The 23,253-nt window shown below is 33.0% G+C and overlaps 1 protein-coding gene across 1 annotated transcript; it reads right to left on the bottom strand.

Moving 5' to 3' along the window:
- Positions 1 to 4,097: 4,097 nt before the first annotated feature.
- LOC132727756 (transmembrane protein 170A-like) lies at positions 4,098 to 21,595 on the bottom strand. The gene is made up of 4 exons (XM_060713334.1): positions 21,449 to 21,595; positions 13,366 to 13,632; positions 11,925 to 12,095; positions 4,098 to 11,002 (listed from the first exon to the last, which is right to left on the bottom strand). The coding sequence occupies exons 2-4, from the start codon at positions 13,460 to 13,462 to the stop codon at positions 10,872 to 10,874; spliced, it is 399 nt and encodes a 132-aa protein (XP_060569317.1). The 5' UTR covers positions 13,463 to 13,632; positions 21,449 to 21,595; the 3' UTR covers positions 4,098 to 10,871.
- Positions 21,596 to 23,253: the final 1,658 nt, after the last annotated feature.

The raw sequence follows: 23,253 nt of genomic DNA on the forward strand, positions 1-23,253 counted from the left end.
CCTGTTATAATGTGCTATCACGCGCGCGTTTATATCAAACACCAGTTAACAACTGTTTTGTAACAATTCGAAATAGTATTGTTCACAGTTTCAAAAGGGTTGGGTCCCTATAAAATGCTTCGATCTGTGGATAAACAGACGAAACAAATCGCCGATTCAAAAACTGGCTTCTCGAGGCTATTTCAAATTGGTAAGAGCATTTTGTCTTTAGTTTGGTGAAAAGAGGAACCTCGGAACCTCAAAACCAATGTTAAACCGAGTTTGCAAAGGAATAAGACAAATGTTGTTCCTAAAAAAATAAGAAAGAATAAGACAAATGTTGTTTGAACGGTTGAATCCAGAAAAATGGTGATATTTACGAATAGACATACACTTTATATAATTACACAAGAGGGCCAAGATGGGCCTAGATCGCTCACCTGACACATCAAACTCATCCAAACAATTACCTAGACAAGCATTCTGACAAATTCCCTGACAGGGGATCAAAAAGTGACCACTAGATTTACAAGGGAACATATTTTTTGAGCTGTGGACTTCTTTTTCCCTTTGTGACCATATTAATTTACCCAAAAAAAATTTAAACAAAATTTCAGCCCCAAAGTCCAGGAATTTTGATTTAAAAAAGAGCCCCAAGTGTTAACCAAAATTTTTTTATTTTTTTAAATCCTGTACCTATTTTTTAATCCCCTTTATACCCATGTTTTTAACTCATCCGAACAATAACCTAGACAAGCAGTCTGACCATGTTTGATGAAAATTGAATAAAAAATGTGACCACTAGTGTTAACAAGGTTTTTCCATATTTAGGCGGTGTGACCTATTTTTTTGAACCCAGGTGACACATATTAGAACTTGACCTAGAACTTATCAAAACAACCTTTCAGACCAATTTCCAGGATATTAGGATCAAAACTGTGGCCACTGGAGTGTAACAAGATTTTTCTATGTTTAGCTCATGTGACCTAGTTTTTCATCCGAGATGACCCATCCAAGCATCCTGACCAAATTTTATGATAATTGAGTCAAAAATATGACCACTAGAGTGTTAATAGGGTTTTTCCATATTTGGGCAGTGTGACCTAGTTTTTAAACCCAGGTGACCCATATTCAAACTTGACATAGAACTCATCAAAACAAACTTTTAGACCAATTTCCAGAATATTTGGATCAAAACTGCAGCTACTAGAGTGTTAAAAAGCTTTATCTATTTTTAGCTCCTGTTACTTAGTTTTTGAACGTAGATGACCTATATTCGAAATTCACCTAGAAATCATCAAAACAACCTTTCTTACTGATTTCCAGGAAATTTGGATCAAAACTTCAGCCAATAGTGTTAACAAGCTTTTTCTATTTTTAGCTCCTGTGACCTAGTTTTTGGCCAGAGATGACCCATAATCGAGCTCGACCTAGAAAATATCAAAACAACCTTCCTGATAAAATTCCAGAATATTTGGATCAAAACTGCAGCCACTAGAGTGTTAACAAGATTTTTCTATTTTAAGCTCCTGTAACCTAGTTTTTGACCGAAATGACCCGTCTTCGAACTTAACCTAGAAATCATCAAAACAACCTTCCTGACAAATTTTAAGAATATTTGGTTCAAAACTGCAGCCACTAGAGTGTTAACAAGATTTTCTATTTTTAGCTCCTGTGACCTTGTTGTTATGACCGGATATGACCCATCTTCGAACTTGGCCTAGAAATCGTCAAAACGACCTTCCTGACAAATTTCCAGAATCTTTGGATCAAAATTGCAGCCACTAGAGTGTTAACAAATTTTTCTATTTTTAGCTCCTATGACCTAGTTTTTGACCGGAGATGACCAATCTTCTAATTTGACCTAAAAAATCATCAAAACAAACTTTCTGACTGATTTCCAGAATATTTGATCAAAACTGAAGCTACTAGAGTGTTAACAAGATTTTTCTATTCATAACTTCTGTGCCGAGATAACCCATCCTCGAACTCGATCTGTATTTCATTGAGAAAAACATTCTGACAAAGTTTGATGATGATCCAATCAAAACTGCGACTTCTAGACTGTTAACAACCCAATTGTTGACGACGAACGACACACGACGCACAACGATGGACGCCGGATATAGCCCAATCACTATACCTCACTTCGTGGTCAGGTGAGCTAAAAACAAATTACCGATCAATAAACGACCATGCCTCGCGGAAATTCGGATGCCGTTTCTATTGAGTTAGAGCCTTGTGCCTTACATTGCGGTAAAGAAAAGCTTATACATTAAATTATATTGTGCAAAGAAGACCCTCCAAACTGATACAAAATCGGACCCGCAACGGAATGAGACAAATGATGTTTTAACGGTTTACTCGAAATATAGTGTTTTTTACGAAAATGTATACACTTCAAATATAGAAAAAACAAATCGTCTTTCCAAAGAACGACCATGCCATGCAGAAATTTCCCGAACGTTTCGCATGGATAGGGCTTTGTGCACTACTTTGCGTAAAGAATACCCTCCAAAAAAATGCATTATCAAATCCGCAACGGAATTAAACAAAATCATGGTGTTTTAACGGTTGGCTTGAGAAAATGATGTGTTTTTTACAAAAATGTATACACTTTCTATACAAAAAGAACAAATTGCCGGTCCAAAGAACGACCATGCCACGCAAAATCTCCTGGATGTTTTGCTTCGGTTAGGGCTTTGGGCCTTATATTGTGCAAAAAAGACCTTCCAGAGTAATACAAAATCAAATCCGCAAAGAAATCAGACAAATGGGAGTTTAACCGGTTGACACTAGAAAATATTTTTTTCTAAAATCTATACACTTTCTATACAGAAAGAAAAAATCGCCAATAAAAAAAAAAAACAAAAAAATAACAACAACAAAAAACCTCCCGACTATTCCGCGTGGAAATGTCATGGACGTTTCGCTTGGGTAATGGCTTTGATCATTATATTGCGCAAAGAAGACCCTCTAAACAAATACAAAATTGAATCAGCAGCGGGATCAGACAAATGATATTTTAACGGTTGCCTGGACAACATGATGTTTTTACGAAAATTTATGAACTTTCTATACAGCAATAATTATTCGCCTGTCTAAATAACGACCATGTCACTCGTAAACTTTCCGAACATTTGGCTTGTGTCAGGGCTTTGGTAAATAAGACCCTCCAAATTATTGCAAAAAACATCCTACAAGAAATTAGACAAATGGTATTTTAAGGATTGACTCGAGAAATTGAGGTTTTAACAAAATGTTATAGATTCTATTTCGTTAAAGAACCTAATCGCCGGTCGAAAAAGTGAACATTTTATGCGGGCATCTTGCTGTCATTTCCCTTGTGTTAGAACGTAGCGTTCATTATTTCATGGCTAACATGGCGTCAATTCCTGTAGGAACGTGTTCTAAATTGCGTTTTTGCCAGACATTACTTAAAAACATTTTCATAAAATTGTAAGACCACTGTTTCGTGATCATTCAAAATACAACAGACCTCAGTTTTAGATGGGTCTTGTCTCCATGATGTTGCTGTTCAAATTTTAAGTCGATCTAAGGATATAAAGAAGAAAGATAATCGTCGATCAAAAAAAAAAATTAACCATGCACCGCTGACCTCTCCCCCGAGCTTTGAGCTTGGGTTTGGGCGTTGAACCTTACAAGACAGATATACAAAGTTACTAATCTAATAAAAGTATTCTCCAACTTTTGAAGTTTGAACATAAAAACAGATATGAATGAACGAGAGTGACCTTGACTTTTTTCTAAGAAAGACCAAACTTTTCAATCTGAACATCTTCAAATCATGATTAAAGTTTTTTTTTCTGCCAAACAGTTATAAGTTCCTTCCATCAGTTCAAAAGATACAGAGCGGACATGAAATATTGAAATTCATACATAATAACCAAGTGTGACCTTGATCCAAGGAGCCTGCTTTCTGCACATCATGATCATCTCATTATGTTTAACAATTCTGAAAAGTAGTTTCAAATTTTCCCCTCGATTCAAGACACAGATATTCAACAAACAACCAGTTAAATTCTTTTTGCCATACAAAAAGTACTAATAAAAGACAATGTATACTTCTTTCTTTCAAAAACCAGGAAACCTTGTAATAAATGTTTACATTTTATTGAGATCATAACTTACATAATTGAAATACATCTGGATAATAACTATATTTAAAACAGGAGACACCACCTGGGGGTGGGGGTTGACATGCTCGACTTTTCCTTATTTCTAAAGTCAAACACATCAGAAGAATATTTGTTACAGAGTTCTGCTACAAAACATTTTTTCACACTTGATCTTGACAGTCAAGGTCATTCAAACGTAAAAGATCACATTTGAGTTCCTCATCATGCTAGTTTTGTCACTCTTTTGTCCAAGAATGAATAAAAGTCAAAAATAAATAACAAAGTTATGACAAGTAAAATTCATTTGACGGAAAAGGTCAATAAAAGGTCGATGTCATTTCAAAATAATTCATCATGTCAGTTTTGTCATTTTTGTTTTTTTTTTGTCCAAGGATAAATCAATTATGTATGTAAATAACAAATTATGACAATTTAAGTAAATTTCAATAACTTGACCTTGACCATATTAGAATAATATGTATGTTTTGTCCTCATGAATAAAATCTTCATTTAATAACAAAATTATGACAATTTAAACAAATTTTAATAATTTGACCTTGTCAGTTAAGATCAATTAAAGGTCACGGTCATATCAGAATAAATAATCATGTCAGTTTTGTCAAATGTTCTTTTATCCAAGTATGAATCAAGTCTGTAAATAACAAAGTTAGGACAGTTTAAGCAAATGTTTATAATTTGACATTGACAGACTAGGTCAATTTTAATTTTTCAAAATTCGGGTTTTGTCAATAGGGTTCTTTTGTCTTAATATAAATCAAATCTGTTAATAGATCATAACAAACAATCAAGATCATTTAAAGGTCATGGCTAAACTGAGTTTGATCTTTTTTATAACATTGTCCTTCAGGTAGTTGTGCTCAAGTATGAACCCAATACATTCATAAATACACAATGTTATAATCAATTAAAGCAGAAATCAAGCAAAATTCATTAATTTGACCTTTAAAGTCAAATTCACAAATTATCAATTTTGTCTTCTTTATTAACTTGTCCCAAACTGTGTCAAAAAGTATTAAGACCATCACTCCATAAATAACAAAGTTACAACAAAATATAGCAAATATCAAGCAAAATTCAAACATTTGACCTTGAAGGTGAAAGTCATTTAAGAGTCAAGGTCAACTTGAAGGTCTTGTCCAAAAAATTGTTGTGTCCAAGTATGAAAATAACCCATGCATGAATAAATATAATAATGGCAAACATTAAAGATAATTTTTACTACAACAGGAAAGACAACCGGACTGTAGCAATTGCTCAAAATTTTTCTTTGAAAAAGTAGAGCTAATGAATGATATTGCACAAAAACCAAGTTGATGTTGAAACAAAATAATAATACATTATGCAATTTGTTCTAATTCCAAAAATTAAAAATTAATCCAAATATTGTATTTGATATCTTCAAATATGTGAATATCACCCATAAAGAATATAATAACTCATGAAAGTAAACAGTTTGATGGATTCATTCTAACAATCTGCAAAAAGTATCACCCATCTAGATTCAGGGCATTACATTTTACTTTCCATTGCCAGCAGTTATTATAGGCTGCATTCCCTATTTTTTTCTTGTGTCAAAAAACATTCCCAAATAGCTAGCAAAAATGAAACTGCTTTGAAAAATTGAATTGTTTTGACTGGTTTTCTTAACCATTGACATGTGATCAAACATATGTGTGAAACTTAAAAGTAATAAATTCATAAGGCAATTATTTAACATTTTCCAATTTCTAAAAAATCATCTTATCTTGCTATCAAGCCAACAAACAGTCTTTTCTCAAAATAGTTGGAAAATGCCAAAATGCTGTATAATAAATTTAGCACTTAATAAGTTATACATTAAGCATTCTTTTTAAAGTAACAAAGAAAAATCTTAAAATATCTTGTCAGAAATAACTCATGAATAATTTTTACCATTAGATTAACTACTAAGTTAGATTTTATTGTCAGAATATCTACTGCATATTTGTTGTCAGGATAACTACTGATAATTTGTTGTCAGAATAACTACTGGGTAATTTCTAAGAAATTTGGTTTTCAGACTAATCACTGAATATTTTTGCTCTGAAAATAACTCCTGAGTAATATTTGTTGTCAGAATAACTACTGAGTAATTTTTTGTTGTTGTCAAAATAACTACCAAATTATTTTTTAATGTCAAAACAACTACTGAAGTTTTTGTTGTCATAAAAACAAATGAGTAATTTTTGTTGGCAGAACATTCTACTGAGTATTATTTGTTATCAGAACAACTACAAAATAATCTTTGTTGTCAGAACATCTTCTGAGTAATATTTGTTGTCAGAACAACAACTGAGTAATATTTGTTGTCAGAACAACTACTGAATAATCTTTGTTGTCTGAACATCTACAAAATAATCGTTGTTTCCATAAAATTTATCAAGTACTTTTTGTTGTCAGAATAACTACAAAGTAATCTTTCTTGCATAAATAATAATTAATTACATTATTGTTTGAATAACTACAAGAACAATTACTGTGTAATTTTTGTTGTCAGAAATTCATTAGAAATTAAAACCATTTTTTTTTACCTTTGACTACAATAATATAGAGGATATTTGTTTAGTTCAGTGTAAGATCGGAATATATTTCACCGAGTGAGCACCAAAAGGTATATTTCACGAGTGGCGCAGCCACGAGTGAAATATGAACTTTTGGTGTTCACAAGGTGAAATATATTTCGATCTTACACTAAACTTTACAAATTTTCTTTTTATTATATGCAAAGAAACGTTTTTAAAAGACATTAAACTTAATACTGAATGAAAAGCGCGCCAAATAATAATATAACGTGACGTCATTTACGACGTCACGTCATTAAGTTGGTACCCAGTACTGTGCACGCTGGTATTTCACGGAAACAAACGTAAGGGGCTTAAATTCAAAACAGTGAAATTATCAAAGTGGTAATTTCACTGTTTCAAACAGTGAAATTACCTGTTTTATATCACTGATATATTTCTATAAACCACCGAAAAGCATGTAATAAAATGGTTTACCTATTCAGGGCTTGAGCATAATTTAATTTATCAAATATGTGGTATTTCCATTACGTGGACAAGTATCTAATGTTTTTTTCCCATGATTCCCTGAGATGCCACATCAAGTTAATATGATCATACAATTTTCCAATATATTTAAATAAATAGAGGATATTGAATAAGTGAAAGTTCAATACTGAATTTATTGCATAAGATGAATAAAACTATATTATGCGAGACTCTGACAAGCATAATATTATTTTAAAACAAGTTTGATAATCTCAGTAATAAACTTGCATGAATTAACTATTCTATATATGATATACCAATAATAAAGACCATTTAAAGTGAAAAAAGAGTCATTTTTTCATTGACTTGAATATAGTATAACGCTAACATTTAGCATGTCTTTACACTGTTTGTATAACGCTAATGAATTCACGCCAAAATATATGCATGGCCATGCAATACCATTTTTAAGGAGTAGAAAAATCGGCACAGGTATGTGATAAATACATAAATTAAAACTTACAGTGAACATTAATATTAATGACACATAAGCATACCTTTTTCTTCCTCATCAATATTTGAACAGAGAATAAAAATAAAAATTGCTTGAACAAACATTTCTAATGAATGATTTGCATGTGACATACAATTTTTCATGATTACTTTGGCAGATATTTTGATTTCAGACATTTTCAAAGCTGACACAGTAGCATTTCCATGATGTTTACAATTTTTGAAATTCTATGGTTTTTCCATTATAGAATGATATGAGCTGTGCCATGACAAAACCAACATAATGGGTTTGCGACCAGCATGGATCCAGACCAGCCTGCACATCCGTGCAGTCTGATCAGGACCCATGCTGTTCGCTTACAAACCCTATAACAGGTAGAGAAACTGATAGCGAACAGCATAGATCCTGATCAGACTGGCTCAGGCTGGTCTGGATCCATGCTGGTCGCAAACCCATTATGTTGGTTTTGTCATGGCACAGCTCATATTTTACTTTGCATATTTTCAATTATTACAAGATAAGCCCTTCAAAAACAGTTTTAAATCTTGAATGCAGAAATTTTGCAGTTATTCAAAATAAAGTATTGATAATATCTACAAAAGTAAAGATATATGCATGTAATAGTTACGAAAGTTTACAATTTCAAAATAATTCTTGAAGCACAATTTAACATAATAAATTGAAATAAATAACATAATGCACAAGTCACTGGTGAAGCATAAATCACATCAATCAGTTGGTTAAATTATTCAGTATCACTGTAAACAAATTAACATAACTGCATGTACTTCAAAGACAGGCATTCAATTTCAAAACTGTAATTCTGTCACACATTCAAGCAACATATGCCTCCAAGATTCATGCTAACTGTCATGAAAATGAATTCTGAAGATGAATATTGGGAAGTGAATAATTTATATTTCAAGAAAATCAAGCTTGAGAAATAGGTTCTAAGATTTTAAGAAAAGTAAAAAGATTAAAGTTTCTAGTGATGACTTACACACTTTTGCGATTAATGACTGATTTTGCAGTTTTTATGACCATATTTTTAGCTTGTGACTAATACAGAAATGACTATTTCTGCTTACTGTGCCCTTTTTTTTGGCAATTTAGGTGGAATTGTAACTGCTGTTGGCAATGTCTAAATAAATTTCTTTGTTTAATTCACAATATCTTTACATAAGAATACATTTTCAAACTTTTCATAAACAAGATGGCCCTGAAATTGCTCACCTGAAAATAGGCCCCAAGGGTGGGGCCAATTTTAATATCTAAGTTCTAGCTCTTTGGGGTTTCTAAAAGAGGATTTTTTTATGTTTTTACTATACACATACAGGGAAAAACAACAACCCCATCCCCCTCCCCGGGCAGGGCCAATTTTGACCCAGGGCTTTTATTTGAACAAACATGGTAGAAACTTACTAGAAGATATTTCATGTTAGTATCTAAACTCTAGCTCTTTAGGTTTTTTTTTTAAAGAAGATTTTTAAAGTTTTTACTATACACGTATGAAAAATCAATAACCCCCACCCCCACCAAGTGGGCCCAATTTCAAACCCTGGGCCCTTTTTTTTAACAAACTCGGTAGACACCTATTAGAAGATGTTTCATGCTAAATATCTTAGCTCTAGCTTGTTTGGTTTTTTAAATAGAAAATTTTTCAATTTTTTTTTACGATATACATAAAGGGAAAAACAATGAATCCCTGGGGCGGGGCCAATTTTGACCCCAGGGCTTTTATTTGAACAAACTTGGAAGACACCCACTAGAAGATGTTACATGCTTAATATCTTAGTTCTAGCTATTTGTTTTTTTTAAAGATTTTTTAAGTTTTTACTACAGTAGAACTTCGGTAAGTCGAAGTTGAAGGGACTTGCGTAAAAACTTCGACACATCGGGACTTCGACTCGTGAATCGCTCTCAATTTCATGACAAAATTTGACCCGTGACTAGTCTATAACGAAACCTATTTCATGTTTTTTCCATCATTAATATGATATTCACATTTTACAATGATAAATATAGCATGTTAAATAACGTTTTTTTTTTATTATTTGGACTACCCCTTGACGTATACAATAGAGTTGCAAAAGGTTTAGCTCAAGGTATTTTCAGTTTTTATTTCGATTGCCATGGCAATCAGAGTTTTGCATGGAATTAAATTCTTTTAACAATTTTTAAAGTTGACTACCAAAGAAACATTCCTGTGAAGTTTGGATGAAATTGGCTTAGCGGTTTATGAGGAGATGTTGTTTAAAGTAAAAATTTATGGCTGGACGCCAGAGGAAAAGCAATCACAAAAGCTCACCATGTCACTTTGTGACAGGTGAGCTAAAAACTGATGTAATTAAAGAAACTGCACACTTTGTCTAAATATGCCGTTAGTATAGAGATTGGTCAAACTATATAGACTAACTCCCCAATAAAATATATTTTAAGATAATCCACAGTTACAAACAAATCTTTACAGTTACAGCTTTAATAATAAGTGCTACAGGTTGACAATATTATTGTGAACAATAGTGCCCATGTGAAGATAAAGCACCGTGAAGCTATATTGAAGTATAACAGTAAAAGTTTGTTTGTAACCGAGAACTAGCTTGGAAAAACCCACATTTGCCAAGTTCCGAATTAGCTACTATTACCAGCATTGTCTACAAGTCTCAGTGTTTGTTTGTTTGTTTTGGGTTTTACGTCACATCGACACAGTATAGGTCATATCGCGACATTCCAGCTTTATTGGTGGAGGAAGACCTCAGGTGCCCTTCTGTGCATTATTTCAGGTACCTGAGTAGAACCACCAACGTTCCGTAAGCTAGCTGGATAGCTTCCTCACATGAAAGAATCCAAAGTCCCTGTCGGGATTTGAACCCACAGAGGTGAGGGGCAAGTGGTTTGAAGTCAACAACCTTAACCACTCGGCCACGGACGCCCCTAAGTCTCAGTGTCATGTGAAATAAGCGGAAAATTCACAGATGACTTCTTCTGCAATTAAACTCCTTTGAAATCATACAGGACTGCTTTCATCCAATAGTCAATGTCAAAATTTAAGTGGCTTCTTAATAACCTATTAAAGTTGCTGCTGTATATTGTTTCTCTGCATTTTTGGATCTTCGATTTTTAAGATCCTTCTGTATTTCTTAAGGTAAGTTCCAAATTCATAACACAACCAGTCTATTACATAAATTCTACAGGTTTAAGGTCAATATATCACAAGGTTGCTAGAATTCTTGTAAATGAAAACACCATTCCAATTATGGTTTGTCCGAGTCCCCATAGTAAAGCATAGAAAGGCATCATCTCCACATCTGAGGCCCTGTAAAATCCGGCTATAGCTGCACCTGAAAATAAATAACAAGATATTCATACACATTTTATACTGAAATGATGTGGATATAAATTTATTCATCCATGATATGTATAGACCTAAAAATGCAGTGTCTTAATATATATACAAAAATATTTTGAAACAATTCAAACTTAACATGCTGTAAAGTAATTTAAGTATAGGATATCGACTGTGCACAAGGTATTTCTGTTATGGAAAGACCTGGTCACAAATTGCATGTGACAAAGTGGACACATAGACCTGTCCACAAACAATTGAGGAGGTGTGTAATTATTTTTTTTTATTTCAAACAAAAGACCAATCATTCAAGTATAATTCATAATGAAAATAGTAATTTTGACATCTGTGACTGACAAGTTAAGGGCTGCTTAAATTAAGTTTTTGGCCCTCAAGACATAATGGGTTTTTGAATCATTCTGATACATATGAGGGCTGTTAAGTTCTTCTGCAATAGTAAGCCAGCATTCTTGAGAAAGATGATAAGTTTCACTTAGGCTTGAAACCAACCATGAAATAATGCATTGGGTACCTCCATAAGCCTTCCCTGAACAGGAAAGCAGAAAATATCAGAATGTCACCTGACCAAACTGCCACAATCTATCACTGACATTGGTTAATAAATGAAGTGATATGAATGTGGTAAGTAACCCCCTCATTCAACTTAAACCACAGACAACTGCCATCCCATCCCTCCCTTCCTGGAAAGGGGTCTGACTCTCAAATAAAGGGCCTGCCCTACTGTGTTAAATTTCTTGATATGACTGGCCGACACAAAGCCTGGCAGTGGTTCAGGCACAGACAAAAGATAAAAACACGACCCGTTTCTCCTATCCATCCCCCACTTTCCCCTTTGCTAGGAACGCGAATGACAATGGTTAAAATTGACTGGAGCCAAACTAAAAAAACACACTTACTGCTAACTGCTCCAAGGGTGATAGGGGACAGCACTCCCATTGCAAATATACCCAGAGGTATCCATCTGCCAATCTTATGCTTCCTTAGTTTACACAAGGCAATCAATGCTGCTATAATGTGTACAAACATGGAGGAAAACAATGCCCACAGGAACACTTGGTACCATATTTCTACAAATATAATTAAATATGGTTTATATTACATGCATTGAATACAACTTTACATTATTCAGGCAAGAAAACACAATTTCAAATGAAATCAAACTTTGAAAATTTATTTTGAAAACTTTACGAGTTCAAAAAACATGCAAACATTACCCCTATTCTGTTTCACCAGAAATCTAAAGGTACAGAAACTATAAGTACATGTACTGAAATTGACTGTATAGAAACAAAAGGTACAGAATCTAAATTTATAAAAACTATCAGTACAGAAATGAATGGTTAAAAAGTAATATTACATTACTAAAGGAACAGAAACTGTTAGTACAGAAATTGATGGTACAGAAAATAAAGGAACAGAAACTAAAGGTAACAAAAACTATTGGTATAGAAACTAAAGGTATAAAAACTGTTAGTACAAAAACTAAAGGTACAGAAACTGAAAGGTAGAGAAAGTAAAGGTATAAAAAAACTATTTGTACAGAAGCTAAAGGTACAGAAAATAAAGGAACAAATTTTTTAACTAAAGATATAAAAACTAAAATTACAGAAACTAAAGGTATAAAGACTATCAGTGTACAGAAACTGAAGGTACAGAAACTAAAGGTTCATAAATTAAAGGTATATAAACTAAAGGTATAATAACTATTAGTACAGAAACTAAAGGTACAGAAATAATGGAACAGAAACTAAAGGTACAGAAATTAGAGGCATAAAAACTATTAGTACAAAAACTAAAGGAACAGAAACTTTAAATACAGAAACTATAGGTATAAAAACTACTAGTACAGAAAATAAAGGAACAGAAACTATAGATACAGAATTTAAAGATGTTAAACCAATAAGTACTGAAAATAAAGGAACAGAAACTATAGATACAGAAACTAAAGGTATAAAAACTATAAGTACAGAAAATTAACATACAGAAACTATAGATACAGAAACTAAAGATATAAAAACTATAAGTACAGAAAATAAAGGAACATAAACTCTAGATACAGAAACTAAAGGTAAAAAAACTGTAAGTACAGAAATTGATGGTACAAAAACTAATTGGTACAGGAACTTAACACTATAAGTGTGACTGAACCTGCATAAAATCAAAGAAAAACACTTAAAATTATTCAATTACCAATACATAACATTATGGTTTTGCTCTATTTTTTTATATGTAAATAAAATGTTCATATAAATCATTTACAGAAAATCAATAATGATGTACAAGTACAATACTACTGCAACATTTTGTTATCTATGAAACATTGTAAGTGAGACTTGCCTCCAAAACCATCTAGTGGATCACTAGGTTTAAGTCCAATCACATTAATAATCGAGTCAAGTTCTTCAGCTTTGAAGTCACTTTCTGCAATTGGCATATTTCTATAATTTCTGCAATCCGTAATTTCAACTTGTGACACTTTCCAAAGTATTCATTGTTCAATTAATGCATTTCTGTCATATTCAATAACCAAATCAGTTGAGTGCAGAAGTCAAGTGTTTTACACTTATCCTCATGATAATCATCTTCAATGTATTAACAAAATACCTGAAATAAAACAGTAATATAAAGTCTTGGTAGACAAAAGACTGCTGAAGAATGGAGGCCATGGTAAGACAGTTCTATGATATTTGCTTGTTCTGGTAGTCTGTTTTAATTACATTTAAGTATGGTGCTTACCCATACAGACAGGCCTGTCATCAAGTAATGATACTAATGATAATAAGAACATCAATAATCTAGATGAACTGCTAGCCCATTATCATACAAGAAAGAGGGATTTAAAACAAGCTTTTCTAAGTCTAATTTTTAGCAGTACCCAGAAATATTGGCAAGTGATGTTCAAAAATTTTGGCTTTTTGCGGTAAATTCTATCAAATTATTAATATTGATTGTCATTTTGTTATCAATATTATTTGAATCCCATTTAATAAATGTTGATTTTATTGTTATTAAAACAATTCTTAAACTAGAAATGTGTATATAGGACACAGGTGCACCCACACTCCACTAAAGGTCAAATATTTTTGAGCTATATGAGCCACAAGTTGAAAACTAAAAATCTTTACTAAGTAAATACTGAATAAATCCACAAGGGAACCCCAACATGCTGACCAACATTCTTGTAAACTTTCAGGCCTACAGGTCAAATACTTTTTGAGCTATGCATGAACAAGTTGAAAATTGCAAATTTATACTACTGTAAGTCAAAGGCAATAACTCTAAAAAATTCTAAATAAATCCACACGAAAATACCCAAGTGCACAACTACACATGCTGATCAACAATCCTGTAAAGTTTCATGACTCTAGGTCAAATACTTTTTGAGGTATGTGCAACACAAAATGAGAACGGATGGACAGACAGACAGACGGACAAGGGTAAATCTAAATGCCCACCCCACCTTAAATTGGAGCATAAACATGGCAGTTTGGAATTAAAGGTTAATATGTTGGACCAATATTCAAAGGATTGCTGGCCATGTGGGTTCACTCATCATCAGTGAAGCCACTGTTTCTTTTATCAGGAAACTATGCTGGCAAGTGTGTTTTTCCCGTACAAAAAATTGTTGTTATTTAAAAACTTTTTTTAATACGCTCCCTCCCCCAAAAACTTTTTGTTATACATAAATATTCAGCTCATTACAAATATGGAAATCCTATTATGTTTTAAACTTAGAATAACTCTTAGTTATGATGCCTGATATTGGGTACCGAAATTCCCCATTATTTTGTATGAAAGGAAAGTAGATTATAACTGAATATAGAAAAATTATACAATGTTGTTATATTGGTTCCATTTTTCATTTATAGAGGTACAGATGTCAATCTGGAAATACAGCATGGACTTAACCCTTGTATCTATCACCTGGTACTGTAATCCCAAAGCATTTTTTACCTGCAATCAAGTGCTTGTATGCATGACATTTTTTCAATTACACACTTGATAATATAGGACAAGATTCGAATATTTATGTAAGTATTCAGGGCCAAAACACCATTTTTGGGGAAATAATGCCTGATTATGGCATACTTTGGGAAAAGGGGTCTCAAATTTTACACAAACTTTTAACAAGTTCTTCAAAATAGAACAGCAAAAAGCACTGGGAAATACTAAAAAGGCAGTAAAAGACCTTAATCAACACCATCATTTAATTTTGTTCTAAATTCTATGGGAAATTTCGAAAGAATTGGGAATTTTAAGAACCAAACTGTGGTAAAAAAGAGGCTAGTTTGGTTGGGGGAAGCAGCTTAAATTCTGCCTCTACAAAGAAAGCTTTTTTGGCCCTGGTTTTCTATGTTTAATGCAGGTCCATCAGCCAATTGAAGCACAAAATCAGCTTTTGCTGTTGAGAACGGATGATGGACATGTCACCAGTCATGCCCCTAATAGGTTAATTTTGAAGCACAAATTGGTGATAATTTACCTTCATGCAATTTCCACAGAGTATTAGCAAAGAAATGAATTTTGAGCCAAAAGTAGCATGAAAACCAAATTTGTATATTATAAGCATCTAACACTGGGTGCCGGTACAGACCGGAATATCAAGGGTAACTGTTTACGGCTGTAACATACTAACAAGGCCCTGCCAAGTTTCCGCTTAAACAGTTACACGAGAGCTAGATATTCCTATCTATACCGACAGCCGGTGTTTGATTCTTTTTCTTGCATATTACATATCAATTATTTTCAGAACAGAAATTAAGAAAAATGATATTCTCATTACGTTCTTTTTTTTTAAAGTAGCGTATGAACTTACAACTTCATTCATAAAGGTTAAGTGACGTCATCCTAAATTCATTCATAAAAGGCTCGTGACAATGACATCTAAAGCACGGGACTTGTCTTCCATGGTGGGTGTAAGACAGGGCTTTTCTAGCACCGGTGTAAATGGTACATAATCATGTCTGACATGCAAGAAAGTGACCTGAGATAATATGAAAAGGAGGTTAATGTAGCCCAGAAAAGGACTGTTATGCCAGCAAAGGGCCTGCCTTCACAGCTGTCACTCTCAGACTGTGCTAGGGGCCCAAGCACCCTAGCACATTTTCCTAGTCGTCCCAGCCACATTATGATTATAGGGCCACTCCCCTCTGGTATAATCAGGATACTGGCAGCTAACTTTTCATTATAGTATGTATTTTTCTACTTATCTGTACACAGGTGGTAATATTGAAAAACCCTTAACAGGCCACATACATGTCATATGGGAGTCTTTCAGCCCATGTGTACAGAGAGGCAAGCCCAAAATGCTAATTAAAGATCATGTTTTGATAAGGCACAGGTGAAAGCAATTTAAAATGAAAACCTTTTTTACCTTAAACCACATGGAAATCTGTCCTTATTTATATAATATAAACAAGGGGTACAAGTTGTGGCCTCGGTTCGTAAAATGTATTCACACATATAAACTGTATGAAATACCCTCTATTCCATCAATGTTATTCTAGAAGTTAATACATGAACCTGTCATAACCAGTGTCTATTCTAGGACATGCGATTGTGCGATTCACGCTAGTATTTCACAGATCGTGCACAATTCAAAATCATGTGCGTGAAAATCACGCATCTATAAAAAAGTTAATAAAATAGTAAAACTTCCATCCCGCATTATATTTGGTTGTTTTGTTTACATTTACAACGAAAAACGAAGGGAGGTAACTGTAAGCTAATTATAATAATTTAGTACCGTATGGTACTGGTTACATGAGTTGACAGAAATTAACGGAATGTTTCGTACCAACCGGAACTAGTGTGCTAGGTCTGACATTTGGGCACCATTTTAGTGTAGTAAATAATCAAGACAAGAGCCCGGTTTGAGCCGGGTGATGCTCCCCGAATAGGTTTTGGACACAGGAAAGTACACCTCTTGTAGTTTCAGAGTTATGTCCGTGGAAAAAGTTCGAAGTGCAATAATTCCAAAATTAGGCAAGGCAGAGTTAGAGTTCTTTGCGATGCACTTCTAATCAATGTGATCTATCAACCTACAAAGTTTCTTGATGATATCTCTTATGATTTCCGAGTTATGTCCTGGACAATTCAAAAAGTAAAAATAAACAAAGGGCAATAACTCCAGAATTAGGCAAGGTAGAGTTATGATTCTTGTGCACTGCACATCTACCCATTGAGATTTATCTACCTACAAAGTTTCATGTTGATATCTCTTATAGTTTTACAGCTATGTCCTGGACAAGATTTTTCTAAAAGGGGAGATTATTCAAAAATAAGGCTTAACAGAGTTATGGTTCTTTTGCACTGCAACTCTACTCAATGAGATCTATCTACCTACAATGTTTCATGTTGATATCTCTTATAGTTTTAGAGTTATGCCCCGGACAAGATTTTTCTATAAGGGGAGATAATTCAAAAACCAGGCAAAATAGAGTTATGGTTCTTTGACACTGCACTCCCCCTCGATGTCCTCTACCACTGTATGAAGTTTCAACAAATTATCTCCAAGGGTTTTCAAGTTATGTTCCCGACAAAGTTCAAGTTCAAAGTGTTAAAATTAACAAAGGGCAATAACTCCAAAATTAGGATAAAAAGAGTTATTGTTCTTATGCACTGCACATCAACCCATTGAGATCTATTCACCTACAAAGTTTCATGTTGATATCTCTTATAGTTTTAGAGTTATGCCCCGGACAAGATTTTTCTATAAGGGGAGATAATTCAAAAACCGGGCAAAATAGAGTTATGGTTCTTTGACACTGCACCCCCCTCGATGCCCTCTACCACTGTATGAAGTTTCAACAAATTATCTCTAAGGGTTTTCAAGTTATGTTCCAGACAAAGTTCAAAGTATTAAAATTAACAAAGGGCAATAACTCCAAAATTAGGATGAAAAGAGTTATTGTTCTTATGCACTGCACATCTACCCATTGAGATCTATTCACCTACAAAGTTTCATGTTGATATCTCTTATAGTTTTAGAGTTATGCCCCGGACAAGATTTTTCTATAAGGGGAGATAATTCAAAAACCGGGCAAAATAGAGTTATGGTTCTTTGACACTGCACTCCCCCTCGATGCCCTCTACCACTGTATGAAGTTTCACCAAATTATCTCCAAGGGTTTTCAAGTTATGCTCCGGACAAGACAACGGACGGACAGACGGAGGGACGGACAGACGGACAGACAGACAAGGCGCCGACTATATGCTCCCCCGAAATTTTTCGGGGAGCATAAAAAATTAGGCTTACCTAGCTTGGCTATGATCTAGACGTGAAAGGTAGGTCGAGGTGAAAGGTAGATCGATTGTTTGTATTGTCAATCCCTTTATAATCAATTGCAACAGTGCTATAATAATTTGTTTTCGTTTAAAAATTAAGGGGGGACAACTTCTGCTGCCTTGAATTAATATTTTCGTTTTAATTTTTTCATCGGTTGAATGCCTCAGTGTAAACTTAATGCAGACGATTTAGCATTGGCAGTTTATATTGGCACCCCTTGATTTTGAAAATCCCCCCTTTTTTGAAATAGATGGGGGAAAATCACCCCTATTTTTGAATTCCTAGAATAGACACTGCATAACCCAAGTTTTACTACAAAGTCTTCATTAAAACTTGCAACATTGCAGGAAATAACTAACATTTCTATATTGTTGTCCATTATGCAGGTGTGTTTATGTTGAGAGTATTTTCATTGGCTGATGATAAAACTGCTGTTCGTTGCGGCTATACGCCATCATTATCCGGATTATTATTATTCATTAGCCAATGAAATTGACAGTTACTAATAGAAGTTGGATTTACACATGGAACATACAGGCAATATCAAAATGGAAGTCGAGGATAGAAATTATCAAAACAAACAAAAATTGTTACAATTATTTGTACCAGATTGCATCATTGATGGTGGTGGATGATTGATATTTAACCGATTACATGATTTAACTTTCTTAAATGTCACTTTGTGTATACGTTTGCATTAAATATTGTTTTACAGGTGTAATTTTACAAACCAAAATTTTACAAACATGTATAAAAATGAAACTCAAAAGGTTATTTTTAATAATATCTTGTCCATGTATCAAAGTGAGTCATTTTTCTTGAAATTTAATGTCCAACAATCAAAAGAAAACAAAGCTGTTGTATACTGCATTCTATTTTTACTTTTCGATGAATTGAGCAATTTTGAGTTGTATTCCTTGTTATATTATATATATAGTGTAAGGGTGTAACGGTTTACCGGTATACCGATATATTGCAATATGAAAAAATTAATTTCGAACCGCGGTACGATTTTTGGAAAACCGGTATTTTATAAAAATCATCATTTTCAATTAATTGCCCTCTAATTTTGTACAAATTTCACATAAAATCTTTAATTGGCAAATTTTGTTGCCGCCAACGTAAGATAAAAGTATCCGACAACTAGTACACTTAAAAGTCAATAAGCGGCCGCATAATTTACATAAGCGGCCCAGATGTGAAAGGTCACACGCGACTAGTTTTGTTTATCAAATTGTGTGACACTACTTTCTATTTATTCCTTACATTTTTATTAAGTTTCTACTAAAAATATATACATATAATGATAATATATAAATGTTACTCCATCTTTACATCAAAACATATACACGACAATACGTATTGCAATATATTGCAATACACTTCAGCAAAATGGCAATATATTGCAATACGGTTTTTGCTGTATTGTTACACCCCTAATATAGTGGGAAAGAAAATCAAAGGGCTGCAGCTCTGTGGTATTTTCTGATTTTTGCAATCTAAATCATACTGACTATCTGTATGTACTTTCCTGTATAAGTTTATTTTAATATACTATAATTCATCTTACGCAGCGACAGCGTTTTGATTTTCTTCTATAACAGTTTGAGATTGATACATATGGAATTTTGCATGAAAAAAAATAGAATTGTCTCGACTAGGATTTGAACCATAGGCCTCTCACACCCTCAACGAGACCGCTTACCTCTGCACCACGGCAAAGTTATACATATGTACCTTGAATAAAAACGAATACATTATGTAATTCTAAATTGAGAATTTTCATTTCGTGTTTGTAATCCTTATTAATTTCGAGGTATTTTGTTCACGATAAACCTGTTGTTTAACACTGATGAAAATAATTAAGCGAAAACAGTCCGACATGTATATATTCCACTAAAAATAGCATTTTCATTGATTAAAATAATATTCATGATAATCCGAAGCTTTACGGAAATAGCCGAACATTTTTGCATTGGGTAAAAAAGATATTCATCCGCGAAATTTGTGATTGTAACCTCATATTTCTGTTGACTAATCTAAACTTTTAATGCACTGTAATTCGTTAAATGCCTATACTGTGCTCCTCTTAGTTCACGGTACTTATCACTTTAAAACAGTAAAGAACACAAACAATAAACTTACACTACAAAAAATGTCATAAACTGTATCATTTAGTCATTTTTCTGCTATATGACACAAGGAAACAACAATATATTCAATCAAAATTAGTTTTAATTTGTCAGATGTAAACCGTGTGTCGGCCATTTAGAAAACAGTATGTCATCATTTACCTCGCGGTAATGGTGTTTTATTTCAGTTTTCTCATGTTTCAGTTAAAATTTCTTTAAGTTATTTTGCATAATTTTAAATATTAAAAAGTAATTTTACATTGTAACTCAAAATTTATTTTTTCAACAAACAAGAACATTTAGAAAATGATGATTGTTTCAGACGTATGCACACATTTAATGGACTATTGTTGTTTTTTGCAGAAGTTTGTAAGATGTTGTTCAGTTTTACGTAAAAATCTATAGATTTAAATTATTTTGCACAGAAACTTTGTTGTTAAGGTGTTTGAATAAAATATGTCAATTCTGATCAATTATAACAATGGTCACATGAAAATATGCCATTACCGTGAGATAAGTGATGACGCGGAATTAGTGATGTTGAGTATACATTAAAAATTATTCTTTCTTTTAAATGGCTGGTTTTTAAGCAGTTTTGAGTGAGAACTACTTTGCGTTGTTAGGACTGTTAGGAAATTTTGTGTTAGACCGTGGATGTTAGCTATGAATTTACTTATCTTACGATCAGAAAATACAAAAATGACAGAATCCCCAGAGTTACAAAAGTCTGAAACTTACGTTGATTGGATATCAATATTTAAGAACGCAAGTGAAAATCAAGATTTTATATGAAAAATATGGGTTCTGCATTTGTACGGGAACTAGATTCTACTAGCATTACAGTACACTTATGGCTTTGCAAATAATTTTTGACCAGATCTAGTATCATCTACTCGATCATCTAGAAAAAAATCGTTCACACAGTGATATTTTATAGTTAAGCCCCGAAACATCTAGTAATCGTGTTTGCATGCATACGGCATCAATACAAATTACTTACAGTAAGTCAGAGAAATATAGAAGCGCATGATTAAACGTAATTAAACTTCAAACAAGGCTAAAATCGTTAGGCATTGTTATACTTTGTTACTTTCGATTTAATTGTTGTTGTTGTTTCAATAGAGCTGCGCTTGATTTTAAAAATATTTATTTCTCCTTATTTAATCGAGTAAAAATATGGGCACCGATATCTTTATTCTATGGCTATCCGTTTCATTTAGTATCTTTTCATATGATTAAAATCATCTAAACAAAAAATTGATTAATAATTGCTGTAATTAAAGCTGTTATCATACAAGTAAGGAGTCATCTACTAGTCTTGGCTAAACTTCATACTAAATTTTATAGGACTGTATTTTATTTTATTTTAGGACTGTACAATACAGTCTTTTGATGTTTAACAAAAGAAGAGTTTTTTTATTGTAAACTATAGTGACATAAATAGAACACCTATAACCTTCAAAACGGACCCAATAATGACATCAGAATAATTATTTGAACATTCTGGGATACTGTTTCATGCTAAATTACTAGGTCAGATTTCTGGATTGAAACACAGCCTGCGATTGGCTGCAAACACATTGCAGGGAAAACCATAAGATTCAATGGAACATCAGGTGATTGGATGAAAATGTAATATTTACAAGTGTGAAAATTATTTAAGAAACTGACACTGCATTGTTTTCTTAAGAACACGAACTGTTTCATAGTGTCTAGGATAATTTTTATAAAAATAATTTTGATACGAATAAAATATTGAACGTCATACACGTTTTTTGCTCTTTTTATGTCGATGAATAAGCATTTACAGAACAGTGAGGAGATTTTGGTGGCCTCTAATTAAGTCTTTGTTTGTTTTCTTAGAAAACCGATGTCTCATCTCTGATAAATAGCTTGTTAAGACACAGACACTTGCATGGGGGTTGGAGCTCAAAACGCCTTTAAAATCCAAATAAAATGCATATTTGTCAATCCCAGCACATGTTCTGATCATATGTATCAAAAAACTTAATATAAGCCGTTTTGAAAAAAAATCATATTTCAACATCTTTAAGTATTATTATAGATGACTAGATGTTGAAATATGATTTTTTTTCAAAACGGCTTATATTAAGTTTTGTTAATATATATGATCAGTACATATGTGCTGGGATTGACAAATATGCATTTTATTTGGATTTTAAACGCGTTTGGAGCTCAAAACCCCAAGTGTTTGTGTGTTAAGACACATTGGAAAAACATTTAAACACCCGCTTTAGCTGTCTGTCGGGCATGAATATGTGAGTTTAATTGAATCTTTGATTTGAGGGAGCTATCTAGCTACCTAACTGCAGTGTAAAGCCAATCTTTCTTTGACCTAAAACTTCATAATTTACTTGTCCATTTTTTGACAGTTTTGCACATTATTATGCCCATCAAGTAAATTCAAGATTTGTCAGAATTTCAGCATTTTAGAATATTATCAAAATTGGATGAAATTGGATGAAACGGTTGAATGGGTTTTCATAATAAAATGCAAGCGTATCTTGAGAAAGCATTTACTACAGGGTAAACTTAAGGGAACCATTGTACTAACTCATTGGCAACATTGCTTTCCTCGTATAACGTACATCGTCTATTTGTTTTCTGTTGGATCTGCGTCTTCTCAAATGCTTTATTAAAATGAAAAACAAGATATAGAGTGTTTGAACCATTGAAAATGTAAAAAAAATGTTTTATACAATAAATATTATATCTGAAATAGATTCCATTCACTTGCAGTTCTGAAAAAAAGATATTTATTTCATTCTTGAGGAGTAAACGATG

Source organism: Ruditapes philippinarum, unplaced genomic scaffold, assembly GCF_026571515.1.
Source record: "Ruditapes philippinarum isolate M1 unplaced genomic scaffold, ASM2657151v2 ctg7176_1_1_1_1, whole genome shotgun sequence".
Taxonomy (NCBI): Eukaryota; Metazoa; Mollusca; class Bivalvia; order Venerida; family Veneridae; genus Ruditapes; species Ruditapes philippinarum.

Bases quoted from the DNA above. Each gene is read 5' to 3' on its own strand.
- LOC132727756 (XM_060713334.1), bottom strand. From the start codon at position 13,462: ATGCCAATTGCAGAAAGTGACTTCAAAGCTGAAGAACTTGACTCGATT. The intron at 12,096-13,365 runs GCAAGTCTCACT...TTATATTTGTAG, and splicing joins TCCACTAGATGGTTTTGGAG to AAATATGGTACCAAGTGTTC. The intron at 11,003-11,924 runs GTAAGTGTGTTT...ATTTATTTTCAG, and splicing joins CACCCTTGGAGCAGTTAGCA to GTGCAGCTATAGCCGGATTT.